This window comes from Protopterus annectens, chromosome 11.part0 (genome assembly GCF_019279795.1).
Source record: "Protopterus annectens isolate FY-2018-M chromosome 11.part0, PAN1.0, whole genome shotgun sequence".
Classification (NCBI taxonomy): Eukaryota; Metazoa; Chordata; order Ceratodontiformes; family Protopteridae; genus Protopterus; species Protopterus annectens.
Window position 1 is genome coordinate 270,875,128 of NC_056745.1, and position 12,678 is coordinate 270,887,805.

The 12,678-nt window shown below is 36.7% G+C and overlaps 1 protein-coding gene across 1 annotated transcript in view; it reads left to right on the top strand.

Annotated features, from left to right (window-relative positions):
* PAH (phenylalanine hydroxylase) overlaps positions 1–12,678 on the top strand; it is a 733,016-nt gene that overhangs the window by 443,365 nt on the left and 276,973 nt on the right. The window contains exon 5 of the mRNA XM_044087738.1: positions 8,486–8,553. Coding sequence (XP_043943673.1) covers positions 8,486–8,553 — 68 coding nt within the window. The remainder of the gene's footprint in view (positions 1–8,485; positions 8,554–12,678) is intronic.

Below are 12,678 nucleotides of genomic sequence, written 5' to 3' on the forward strand. Positions count from 1 at the left end.
AGATTTCTTATTAAAAATTTAAACAATTGCACCACAGTGAGTTGTATATCATAAATCCATTATTAAAAACCACCACTTAAAAATAATTTACAGTTTTGAAGCTCTTATTGTCAACAAACAATTGACTGAAATTTACTCAGTGAGTCGAGGAGCTTATGAAGCATTCAGTATGATTTGCCAATAAACTTCCTTAGCTTCAAGCCTGTCCTCCCAAGAAACCACCTCTGCCACTTCTGTGGATTTTCTCAAAATAAAAAACATTTTTAAAACTTTTCACGCACCAATGAGTATTTATACAGGCCATTATTGTCATTCTTTTTTTCTAATAGCATAAAAATGCTCATATATTCTTGTATTCAGGGTCACTCGGTTTTCCCAAGTAAAAAGAAAAATAGGTACCACAGACTGCAAGGTAAATAACTCTTCTAGTGTTACAATTATAATTGCCTCTACAGGGAATCACTCTGAGATAATTAGCCAAAGATATATATGGGATGTCCAAAATGAAACGCCATTGTGACCATAAGTCACATTTTTTCATCCCTGCCTTGACGTCTCAGTTTGTAATGTTGCTATACAACCCTGTTTCCAATAATGATTTCAAGTTGTCATTTTTCTTAAAGACAAACTTCAGAAACCCACCCAGTCTGTCTATCATACCCGCTGAAACAAAGATTAGTGATCAGTTCCCTATCAAGTTCTTGACATCCTTAGAATCAAAAGTGAAGGTGAGGATATTGCTGTAGATAAATCTTCATCTCCTTCCCCAGCTTTATGATAACTTGTTCCTTGGCTCTTTAATATGGGGTAAACCTTGTTTTTTTTTCCTCACAAATCTCATGACCAGTGTCATCTAACATAGACATGGGGTATCCCCTGTCCTTAAACAATCTCTGTATAAATCTAAATTCAGTTTAAAATGTAAAATCATCAGAAACTGATCCGCGCAATCTAATCATTTGCCTATAGGCCGAATTTCTTTTTTGCCATTTCACATGGCAGCTGGTAAAATGTAAATAACTACTAGAAAATTAGATGTTTCGGGATATACTGAACTCATACCTCTTACACTTATGTTTTTTGTTAACCAAAACATCAATAAAATGAATCCTTTCAAAACTCATTTCATAAGTAAACTTAAAAAATACACCATATTGTTAAGGTAGTAAAAAATTCCAAAAATGCAAGTTCTGCTCCCAACTGCAGAATACAGTTATCATTCAAACATCTGAGGTAACACTACTCAACTACATACTTCTAGATACATGTTTTATTTCTCAGATCCACTTGATGATATTTCCAAAACAGGGGCTGAAGAAGTACCCATAGCCATCACCTTAATTTGCTGAAATAACTCAACCTTAAAAAGGCAAATTTATTGTTTAATACAATGTCCATGCATTATTCAGTTATTAAAATGTCTTGATGGGTGAACACATTATTGGTGTCCAATGTTTCATGGAACCAATCCATTCCTATGCCCATTCCTATATCACCAAAAACAAGTCCATCATGACCATAGCTGCAAATTAAACTAGGTCACAAAACATAATATTAGCATGGATAAAAATTTCCATGAGTCTTTAAGAATGTGGGGCAGCCCTAATGATAAATACTTTAACTTCTAAATAACAAAAACGTTCAGGGGTTCCATTTTTGAGCCTGATGAAGCAACGATCAGACATAAAGAGGGGTTAAAAGTGATTAATATGAATTTTAGGTATCTTCTTATTCAGCCCCTGTAATCTTGCAAATACTGTCATGTAGATCTGGGAAGTGAATCATTTATTGCAGTATCTGTTTTTCTTTTTGCATGGGGAAAGCCAAGTGAACCATGTGTAAAAGAATATATGAACATTTTTATGCTATTAGAAAAAAGAATGATGATAATGCCCTTTATAAACATTCCTTGGTGTGTGAGAATTTAAAATAAATGTTTGTTTTTGAAAAGTCCCCAGAGGTGATAGAGGTGTTTCTTGGGAGGGCAGACTTGAAGCTAAGAAAGTCTGTTGGTCTATTGTCATATTCTGCTGAATGCTTCACAAGCCTCTGCACTCATTGAGCAAATTTCAGTCAATAGTTTTTTTTTAAAAATAAGAGTTTCAAAATTGTAAATCATTTTTAAGTGTATTTTTAATAATGGGTTTATGATGTATAACTTACCATGTTGCAATTTTTTTTTTAATTTTTAATTACAAAATGTTATTGTTAATTTTGGGTGCATGGGTTCTTCAAATTGATTAGTGGAATTGAATAAACTATGTAATTATGGCAAATCTGAAAATTGGTTCCTGTAATGAGTGCTCACGTTCTCATGAAGTTCCATATAAAAAGAAATGAAAGTGCAAATGTGTGTTAAACTTTGTGTGCTGGCAGTCCTCCAAGGCACTTTTTATTGTTGTTTAAAAAAGTGTTTTGAGTGTATGCTTGTTGATTATTAGTTATCATTTACTATTAGACACAGAAGATTCTTGCCATAGGCATAATCCACTGATATAATATTACCAATTAAATTAAAATAAACAAATAATAAATGCAGATTCAGGTAAGAGATAATTACCACATGACCTACGTAGTCTACCCATAACTTACTAGATACACTCAAAAGAGTAAAAAACAACCATACAGCTGGGATGAAGTTGTCACACCAGTACACAAAGAACAAAACCAGAATAAAAACTGGGTGACAACAAACACGGCTAAGTAAAACCTCTTATTTTATAATCTTAGTTTATGCCCCTGTTGTCCAGTCTCTTGATGTTGCAATCTGTGACATTAAAGGCGACGCTATTATTACTAATACAGTACTAGGGTCGTTTTTGTAGGCCATCTTTAAAAACTTCATCATCTTTTATTAAAATAATTACAAAGTTTTCAACTATCAGAATTATTTGAGTATGCATAACCCATTTCCTATTTTGCCTTCTGAGAATAGTCCAACAGGAAGTAGTCTGAAATAAAGAGCCCTGTATTTATCACTGTTACTCCCAATGGGATAGACAGGTAGTCCCCTAACCACACTTGAGGCATCCTGCTACTTAACTATTGTTTTATCCATTAAATTACATATCAATCGAAATGTCAGTCAGTGAATCTTTACTTATGCACCTATAGAGTTAGCCGTGCTGTGGTTTAAAAATAAACACACTGATAAGGAATAGTATGGGCTGACATTTACTGCTTTTATTTTATCAGCTATTCCCTTACATGGAATGGTGATTAATGTCTTAGCAAGGTCAAGATAAACTACATAAAATATTTCTCCAAGTGGAGCTTCTACCCTTTTAAAGAATAAAACAGTACAAGATTCAGAATACATTTTGTCACCTTAACAAACCACAAATGCCCTATATATAACAGAAGTTAGCCCCACATTGTCATTTCGAATAAACCACATGATTTTAAATAGAACACTGGTCAGGCTGATATGACTGACCCTCCCCATTGTTAAACATTACCATAGAGCATGCCATTATATAAGGGGATGTACCCACATACAAACATTTAATTTCATCTGGTTGATTGAAGCCTTGTTGTTGTTTTCCTTGATTACATACAGGAAACTTTCAAGATTATTTCTGATCCCATGAAAATTAAGTTTTTAATTTCACTTGTGGCTGTAGTTATATTATCTATTGCCCATTCCTCAGCATTATGTATAGTATTCTGGTATATTTAGTTGCCTATTGTGCACACATTTTTCTACAAGTACATGTCCTACATCCCAGGGATGGGAATTGATTAATTGTTTATTAATAACATGTTACATTCACAATTTTTCATTCACAGTTTTTGATGTAATTAAATATATCATATTATTACTGTCTCCCTTTGATTTTTTATTAATCTAGCAGATTTGATAATATCAGTAAAGAGGTTCTATATTTTAATATAGGCATTTTATGACTAGTGGGATTTTTGAATGCTGATTAGTACCTGCTACTATTGTTGTTGTTGTTGTGTCTTTCAGCTTTTCCCGGTTAGGGGTCGCCACAGCAGAACTCCGGTCTGCTAATGATTGGCAGTAGATTTTTATGTGCCAAGTTGCCGGCCCTGATGCACAACCTTCAACGAAGGTACGCCCATTCATGCATGTCTCCACACAGAAGACGCTCTAGCTGAGAATCGAACAGGACGTCTTACTGTGAGTCGACAATGCTACCGCAGCACCACTACTATTGTATACCTTATTAATTCTATGAGCGTAACAAAGGATGTCTGTTGAATTTCCCTCAATATGCGTGTCTTACCATTATATGACAATGAAAGCAAGTAATACCACCGTGGAACTCATACATAATTCCCCAAGATAACGTATTTGAATCCTTAATGGTAGTATCCCAGACTGGTTTCATAAAGTCTAGAAAAGATGATTTATTTATGACTCAGTATGATTTTACTTGAGGATTAAAGGTGATTATATCATGATCCGTATTAATCACAGAGATTACAACTATGTGTGGACAACAAAAAGATCATGAGTTTGTCATTATGATATCTAAGATATTGTCATCTGTAGATTTACTTTTTGTTCCAAATAAATTTGGCTAACATAAATTAATATTCGGGTGTATTTACTTGATGTTCAGTAGTTTACCCAGTCAGTGTTTGAATAGCGACAATCTCTTGTAAGGACTGTATTTTCATTGATTTATACATCCCGGAGTTTAGTAATAAACTCTGGGATTCAGAAATGTTACCACCAGAAGCAAACCCTAATTACCCTTTGCAGAAACTATTTCCAGATTGTAGACAACTCTACCACAATGCTTTTGCTTGAGGAGGTCTTTTCTCACTGGCTTACCGAAAATGTAAATGAGGCAATGCCTGAGAGATGCGTATGATAATGAGCCATGTGCTTCCCCAAAAATGCCTGTGGTAAGTGATATATTCATAGAACTACTCAGTTTTGTAAATCACCACTGCCAGAGGTGTTAATTAGCATGGCCAAAAGCTGCATTCCTTTATCTAATCCACAACCTGTTGAGACTGAAAATTGATATTCTGCTTGATATGCTGTCTGAGTCTACAGCAGAATCACACTTGACGGAAAAAGAACTGGAAGAACTCAAGACATACAGCCGGAAAAAGAAATAATTCTTCCATTTTCAGATAGAGGAATGGGAATAACAATGAACTATAGCCTGTCCTCCTAGGAGGTGACAGTAGAGTGCCTAAATTTTACTGATTAACTGTGACAGCTAAATTGATAAAAAAAGAATATTATGCTCTTGACAACAGGATAAGCAGCTGAAAACTACTTGTTTGAACTGTTTTTTTAAGCATTTGGTTAACTCATGCTCACTCTGGAACATAGTGCATGGGGGTATTTTCCGTTACCCTATGGTACACTGATCCTAGATTTGTTTTTTATGCAAAGTTCAGATATCACGGGCTGAATCTCCTGCATGTGAGATAAAGAGGAGGAGCTTTGCATCCACCAAAAAACTGAAAAGTTTGACCAAGACTTCCTGTAAACTTCTGTGTTAAAAAAATAATAATAAAAGGGTTGGGAGGGTGGCCTAATGATTAAGGTATTTGCCTTACAAACAGAAGGTGCAGGGTTTGAGTCTCACAAGGGATAATTGACTAGTCTTTAAAATGGCTTGCAAGAGCAGTTAGCTTAGTACTAATCTATGAATCTAAAACCAAAATGGTTACAAGGTAGAGATTTACAAATAAATGCTATTGTAGAAAAGCTACTGGAAAACTTTTCTTGGGAGTTCAAATAAAGTGACCAAAGCAGTTACATTAGTTAGCAGGTAACTATTTTTACAAATAATATCCATAAATAATTCTTCTTTGAATAACTTGCTACTGAGTGTAGTAATTTTCCAGATCATGAAGGCTATGTCAAGTGTAAGTGAAATGCATTGTTATATAACATGAGATACTTCTTCATCTCAATTATTTTAAATGAAACACATTAATGTGTTCATATGAGTAAAGCAATGAAAAAGTTAGCATGTGATGTATAAAAAAGTTGCATTTCTCTTTCTGAGGATTAAAAATGAGTCCTGAACTTACCTGAATTATACAGTTTAAGCTGAAGTCAGTTGTATTCTGTAAGGTTACTCACCCCTTTCACTTCCCTCAAATGGTGCTGTACATGAGACATACAAAAATAAACTCCAAACCAAGATGACACATCATCTTTTCTCATGTAAAAACTGTAGTGGGCAACAAGCTGAAAAGAAAAAAAATGATGCCAATAGATTAATTGAGAGGTGTACCATAATTATAAATAATTGCTCTCCTTTTAACTGTGTCTTAATTCAAAATGCATTAGGCATTGCTGCAGACAATTGATAAAACATTTCGGATGTTAGTTTAGAAAATCACAGGCTGGAACAGAATTATTTTCCCCGATTATGCACAAGTGCTTCTTTTGCAAAGCCTCTTCTAAAATATAGACAAATGAATATTTTATACTTTGTTAAATAGCTGGTATTGATAAGAAGGTATTTCTGTAAAAGTAGAGAAATACAAAAGTGTTTTGATGTAGCATATAGGTGGGTCACATCTGCAATTTGTATGATTTTAACCTGATATCATAGTAAACCAGTATGTAACATGATAGGTGAGAAGGAAAGGGAGAAAGGAAAATTAGGTGAGGAAACTACATCCGAAATATCTACTGAAGTAAATAAAACAATGATTGAATTTATAATAATGAAATAGCCAATAGTATGACCATAATGTAAACGTTATTTTTCTACATACTGTTCATGATGTTTTACAAAAATAAACTCTTGATCTTATTCCTTTTCTAGCATGAACATGTCATTCACAGTTCTTTGTTGTCACATTGTAAACAGTTGTTATTCAATTATTTATTGAAAACTGAAAAGCAAGAAAACACAAGAATTGTTCTCAGACGTATACATTTCCTAATTAAAAACAAAATACTCTAGTATTTATAACAAATTCAGCACTTGCAGTCTAGCAGGAACTTGTGTCAGTATGAAACAGGTGTTTTTTCATTTCATTTGCTTGCACTGTGCTTTGAAAGTGATACTTTTCTCTAAATTCACCAACAAATAAAAAAGTAAATGCATATATATATATATATATATATATATATATATATATATATATATATATATATGGGTCTGCTACCGGAGATCGAAATTACACTATTTCGAAATCCGCTAGTAGATGGCCACTAATGCGAAAGTGCACTTCACCGAAAGTGCACTTTCACGAATACCACTTGAGCGAATGGTTACGGACCTTAGGGTTAGGGCTTGGGTTAAGGATAGTGGATAGCTAGTAGGGCTATTCACTATCCCTAACCCAAGCCCTAACCCTAAGGTCCATGACTACCACACCACAGTGGAGGAAATTGTATGTCCTACACGGTGCAGTAGTCACAGACCTATGTCCTCTACTGTGGTGCGGTAGTCACGGACCTTAGGGTCAGGGCTTGGGTTAAGGATAGTAGATAGCTAGTAGGGCTATCCACTATCCTTAACCCAAGCCCTAACCCTAAGGTCCGTGACTACTGTACCACAGTGGAGGACATTGCCCGTTTGTTCTAGTGGTGTTCACGAAAGTGCACTTTCTGTGAAGTGTACTTTCACATTAGTGGGCATCTACTACCAGATTTCAAAATAGTTTAATTTCGATCTCCAGTAGTAGACCCATATATATATATATATATATATATATATATATATATATATATATATATATATATATATATATATATATACACACACACACACACACACACACACACACACACAATGACAATCAGAAGGTCGAAGTGGGTTCATTCAAACCCACTTCAGTCGAAGTCTGGAGGCTGAACGGCGACAATGTCAACATTGTCGAAGTACGAATCTCGCCCCCAATTCGGCACATGTTAAAGCCCGTTCCGAGGTTTACGGTGAGTCGTATTTTGACAATGTCGGAATTCAACATTGTCGGTTTCACAGAAGTGGGTTGATGATCCCATTATTCAATGGGGTCAGGTTCGACACCCATAGATAGATATATATAATATATATATATATATATATATATATATATATATATATATATATATATATATAGATTCGTATCACTTCACTGAAAGACCATTTCACTGACAGCCTTTTCACTGAGACCAAGTAATATAGTAAAAAACAAATATGTGCCTTTTCTCCAAATAGTGTTAACTTATGAACTTATGAGGTGATTATATTAAGTAGTAAGGGGTGTGAAGGTCAAAGCCCTCTAATTAGGAGGTACATAGGGCTTGTCCACACATGAAATCTGAATAGAATTTTGTGTATTTGAATTTTTGCTACTTTGGGGGTATCTCTGTGAAAGCCACTCGTGCTTAATATGGTTAAATTAATCATTACTTACAGTATTGAAAAACTAATATTCAAAAATAGATAGACTTCTACTTTACTTGGCACTATTGTAAGATACAAAGCAACCCAAAAGATGACAAGGACATGACCATAAATTATATTTTTCATTCCTTTTTTCCTAGGGATTTATAGATCCTGTATATCGAGCACGACGGAAACAGTTCGCTGACCTTGCCTACAATTATAAACAGTGAGTAACTGTATTTATCTGCAGAGATTGCTAGACCAATGGTAGATATTAACTTAAAGAAATACTGCTTTACTTTTATGATGCCCTTGTACTAGAAGAAGAAATAATGTCTTGTAATCCTGTATTTTAGTCTTTTTAGTCATTTCACTTTAAGTGAAACAGTGCATTGCAAGCATGAAGCAAACAAAAATGAACTGCATTTAATTAAGCTTGCAGGCTTCACTGTCTAATTGTGCAGCACTACAAAGATTTGAACACTTCATAATGTTGCTAGCATGAATGCATTATAGAGCAAAAATCTACATTAGACTGAGGCTCTGTACCTGTGCTTGAATAATTGGCCAAGAGAGCTTCCATTTCTTTTTCATTTTTGAGATTCATAGCCAAGTTGTATGAAGCAACACTTTTTTTCATTTATACATACATGAATAGAGCTGATGTACAGGTCTATAACTAACTTCAGAATGCTTTGTTGTTAGTTGTCTTTAGATCCAGATGTCTGTGTTATCAAATGACTGAGAGAGATCATAAACACCTTGATGTCTCCTTTCACATGAGTGTGTTTACTTTGTCATCACTTAATATGTGAAAACATAAATAGAAGTAACCGGCACTTGTTTCATGATTTCTATCACGCCTGCCTGCATTGTTAAGCCTGAACCAGCCATCCAACCAAGCCAGCCAATCCAATGCCATATTCATGGGTGACTTTAATTACCCCACTATTAACTGGGAATCCTATACAACACCACACTTACATGCACAGAGCTTCCTGCATTTTGTAAACACAAACTCTTTGGACCAGATAGTCAATACACCAACCAGGGGGCAACCATACTGGATCTGGTCCTCACTAATATGGGAGACTGTGACACACCCCTACTGTAATGTCTTCCCTAGTAAGGTCCGACCACAGAATGGTATCCTTTGAAGTAAAAATAAAACCTGGAACCCCAGCTAAACCTGGAATATTCAGGAACTATTCTAAGGCTAACCTTCTGCTATTAAGTGAGAACCTGACAAAATGTCAAGCCCCCATAAACTCTGAGAACACTTCTGCCTATGCTGAACTGTTCACAGAAACCCTGTACAAGTATGTTCCTAGCTAAATAGAGGGGCAGCTGTACCCACCAGGAAGAAGTACAGAACTAACTCCAAAAACATGCCACCCTGGTGGAATCACAAAATCAATCAGCTGTATAACAGGAGAAAGAAAATCATGGCAAAATTAGGAGTTGCAACACAAGGCAGGGTAAAAGCACTCTCATCAAAATAAACAAATAACTCAGAGGACAAATAAAGTCTACCAAAGCAAAATTTGAGGTAAGTTTGGCCTTCCAGGCCAAGGACAACTACAAAGCATTCTTTAGCTATGTCTGCAACCTCAAAGGCAATACACAATTGTGTGCAGAGCTCATTGTAATTGGAGCCACCTATACTGAGCCAGAAAATATAGAAAACCTCCTGGCTGATAAATTCAGCTCCAGCTTTACTCCTCTCTCCCCCTCAAACTTCCCTTGGGAAATATCATCAAATATAACGCCCCCTGCTATCACTAGGGAGCAGGTCCTTAATGCTCTCTCTAAGTCCAAGAACACTGCATCAGTGGGGTCAGACAGTATCCCAGGATGTCTTCTAAATAGCATGAAACATGACCTGTCAGGGCCTCTGGAATTACTATTTAACTGTTGCCTCCAAACAGGCTTCATGCCTCATGAATGGAGAAAGGCAAAAGTCATCCCTCTGCACAAAGGTGGGCCATCTACAGACCCTGGAAATTACAGACCCATTAAGTCCCACTAGTCTTGGATGTAAAGTCATGGAAAGAATTATAATGGAGATGATCAATAGAGATATAGTAAACCTCCAGACATTGGACCCAACCCAGTTTGGTTTCATCAAGGGCAGCTCATGCCTACTCAAACTGGTGGACTTCTTATTTATTTTATTTATTTATTATTTATTTTATTTATTTATTTATATTTGTTGACCGGGAGTGTCCGACTGGACGTAGGTCCATTTTCAGTGGAGGCCCGGGGAGAAAAGCTCCACAGTTAAATAAACAGACAGTAGTTACATTAGATTACATAGTGATTAACAATTTACATAGCAATTACTTACAACATATTTACAGATGAAGAACATAGTACATCAGTAGACAACTAGAATCTTTATCTGTGAAGTACATAACAGACATTAACAAATGTTACAAGAAGAGGTTCCTGCTGTATAATAAGTACTGACTTATGAGCATCTGAGCTTGCTATAATCAAGGTAGTTAGTGGAGTGGAAAGAAAGGTAGTGTTTGGATGGGGTGGGTGATATTAGAGTGGGAGTTGCAAGGGCATAGCCAGCATGTTTTAGGTGCGCTTTTAGTAAAGTTTTGAAGTGGGTGCATGATGGTATGGAGGTAATTGTGGGTGGGAGGGAGTTCCATAATTTGGCTATGGTGCAAGAGAATAATGCTTCACCAGCAGAGTTATTGGCTTTAGTGATCTGCAAGTGATTTTTGTTGCTGGATCTTAGTGGCCTGGTGGTGCGATAGGGTTGGAGTAGATTCTGGAGGGATGGGACATTTAGTGGATGGTTTACTAGTTTAGGGCGAGTGAGAGTTGATACCATTGAAGGAGGTGAGGGAGTTCAAGCCAGCCCAGTTCAGCAAGTGAGAGACAGTGGCGACTACGGTAGGATGCCCCTGTGGCGAATTTGGCAATTTTGTTGTAGCAGGTCTCTAGCTTGTTTAGATCACATTGCCTTAGATTGGTAGATATTGGAGAGGCATAAAGTAGGGTGGAGATAAGGTGGGAATTTGCTATTGAAATCTTTGCTGCTTTGGTGAGAAGTTGCTTATTTCTTTATAGCACTCCTAGTTTATTGTGGACTTTTTTTATGGTCATGGATATGTGAATGTCAACTTTTAGTTTATTGTCTATTTCCACTCCTAGCAATTTGGTGTGTTCAGTTGGGTATATAGTGGTGTTGTCTTTTGCTGTGATGTTAAAGTGAGAGTTGGTTTGAGTATGTTTGGTGGGTTGGAAGATGAGTAGTTTAGTTTTGTTTGGGTTGAGTGTTAATTGGGCATTGGATAACCAAGTTTCAACAGAGGAAAAGGCTTTCTGTGTGACTTTTTGCAGTTTGGGTAGGGACTGGGCTGAGAAGATGATGGTTGAGTCATCTGCGTATTGTATGAGTGTGCCATGCTTGGTGGCAGAGGCTAGATAATTGGTGAAAACAGAGAAGAGTAGGGATCCAAGGATAGATCCTTGGGGAACCCCTATGGAGACAGGTAGTTGGGGAGATATGTCATTCTGCCATACAACGGATTGTTGGCAGTCAGACAGGTAACTCTGAAACCAGTTGGTGACTGATTGTGAGAAGGATAGGTTATTGAAGACAGAGATAAGTTGTTTGTGTGGGACCATGTTAAATGCTTTAGATGGGTCTAGGAAAGTAGCAGAGGAGAGATAGCCATTGTTTTATGCTGAAGGATAGTGTTAATAAAGGAGAGTAAGGCAGTGGTGGGGTTATGGTTTGGTCGGAAACCATGCTGAGTATTGGAAAGGAGGTTGTTAGTAAGGAGGTAGTCTGAGACCTGAGAGTGTATGCATCTCTCTAGTACTTTGGAGAGTGGAGAGAGAATAGCTATGGGGCAGTAATTGGTTAGTTCTGTGGAGGGTCCACCTTTGTGGAGGGGAATTATATGTGATACTTTCCACAGCGTGGGAATGTAACTTTCTGACAGAGATCGGTTAATCAAAATGGATACTGGGTAGGCCAGTGCATCAGCTGCGATTTGTAGGTATTCACTTGGGAGGTTGTCTGCTGCTAATCTGGTGGGCTTAAGTTTAGTTAAGAGTTTTTTTATGTTAGAGGTAGGTACAGGAGAAAAAGAGAAGGCAGTGGGGAGATTACTAGTTGAAGGTGTGGGTTGGAGGGGAGGGGAGGGGGGTTGTGTTGTTTAGCTAGTGGTAGTATGGTTTGTGTGAAGTGTGTGTTGAATGAGGTAGCAATATTTTCCTGAGGAGTGAGGGATGTTAAGAGGAGGGGTGCTGACTTTACCTGGGTGGAGGATGGAGTTTATTGAGGACCAGAATTGTTTGCGGCTGTATTGGGAGGAGTCTAGGG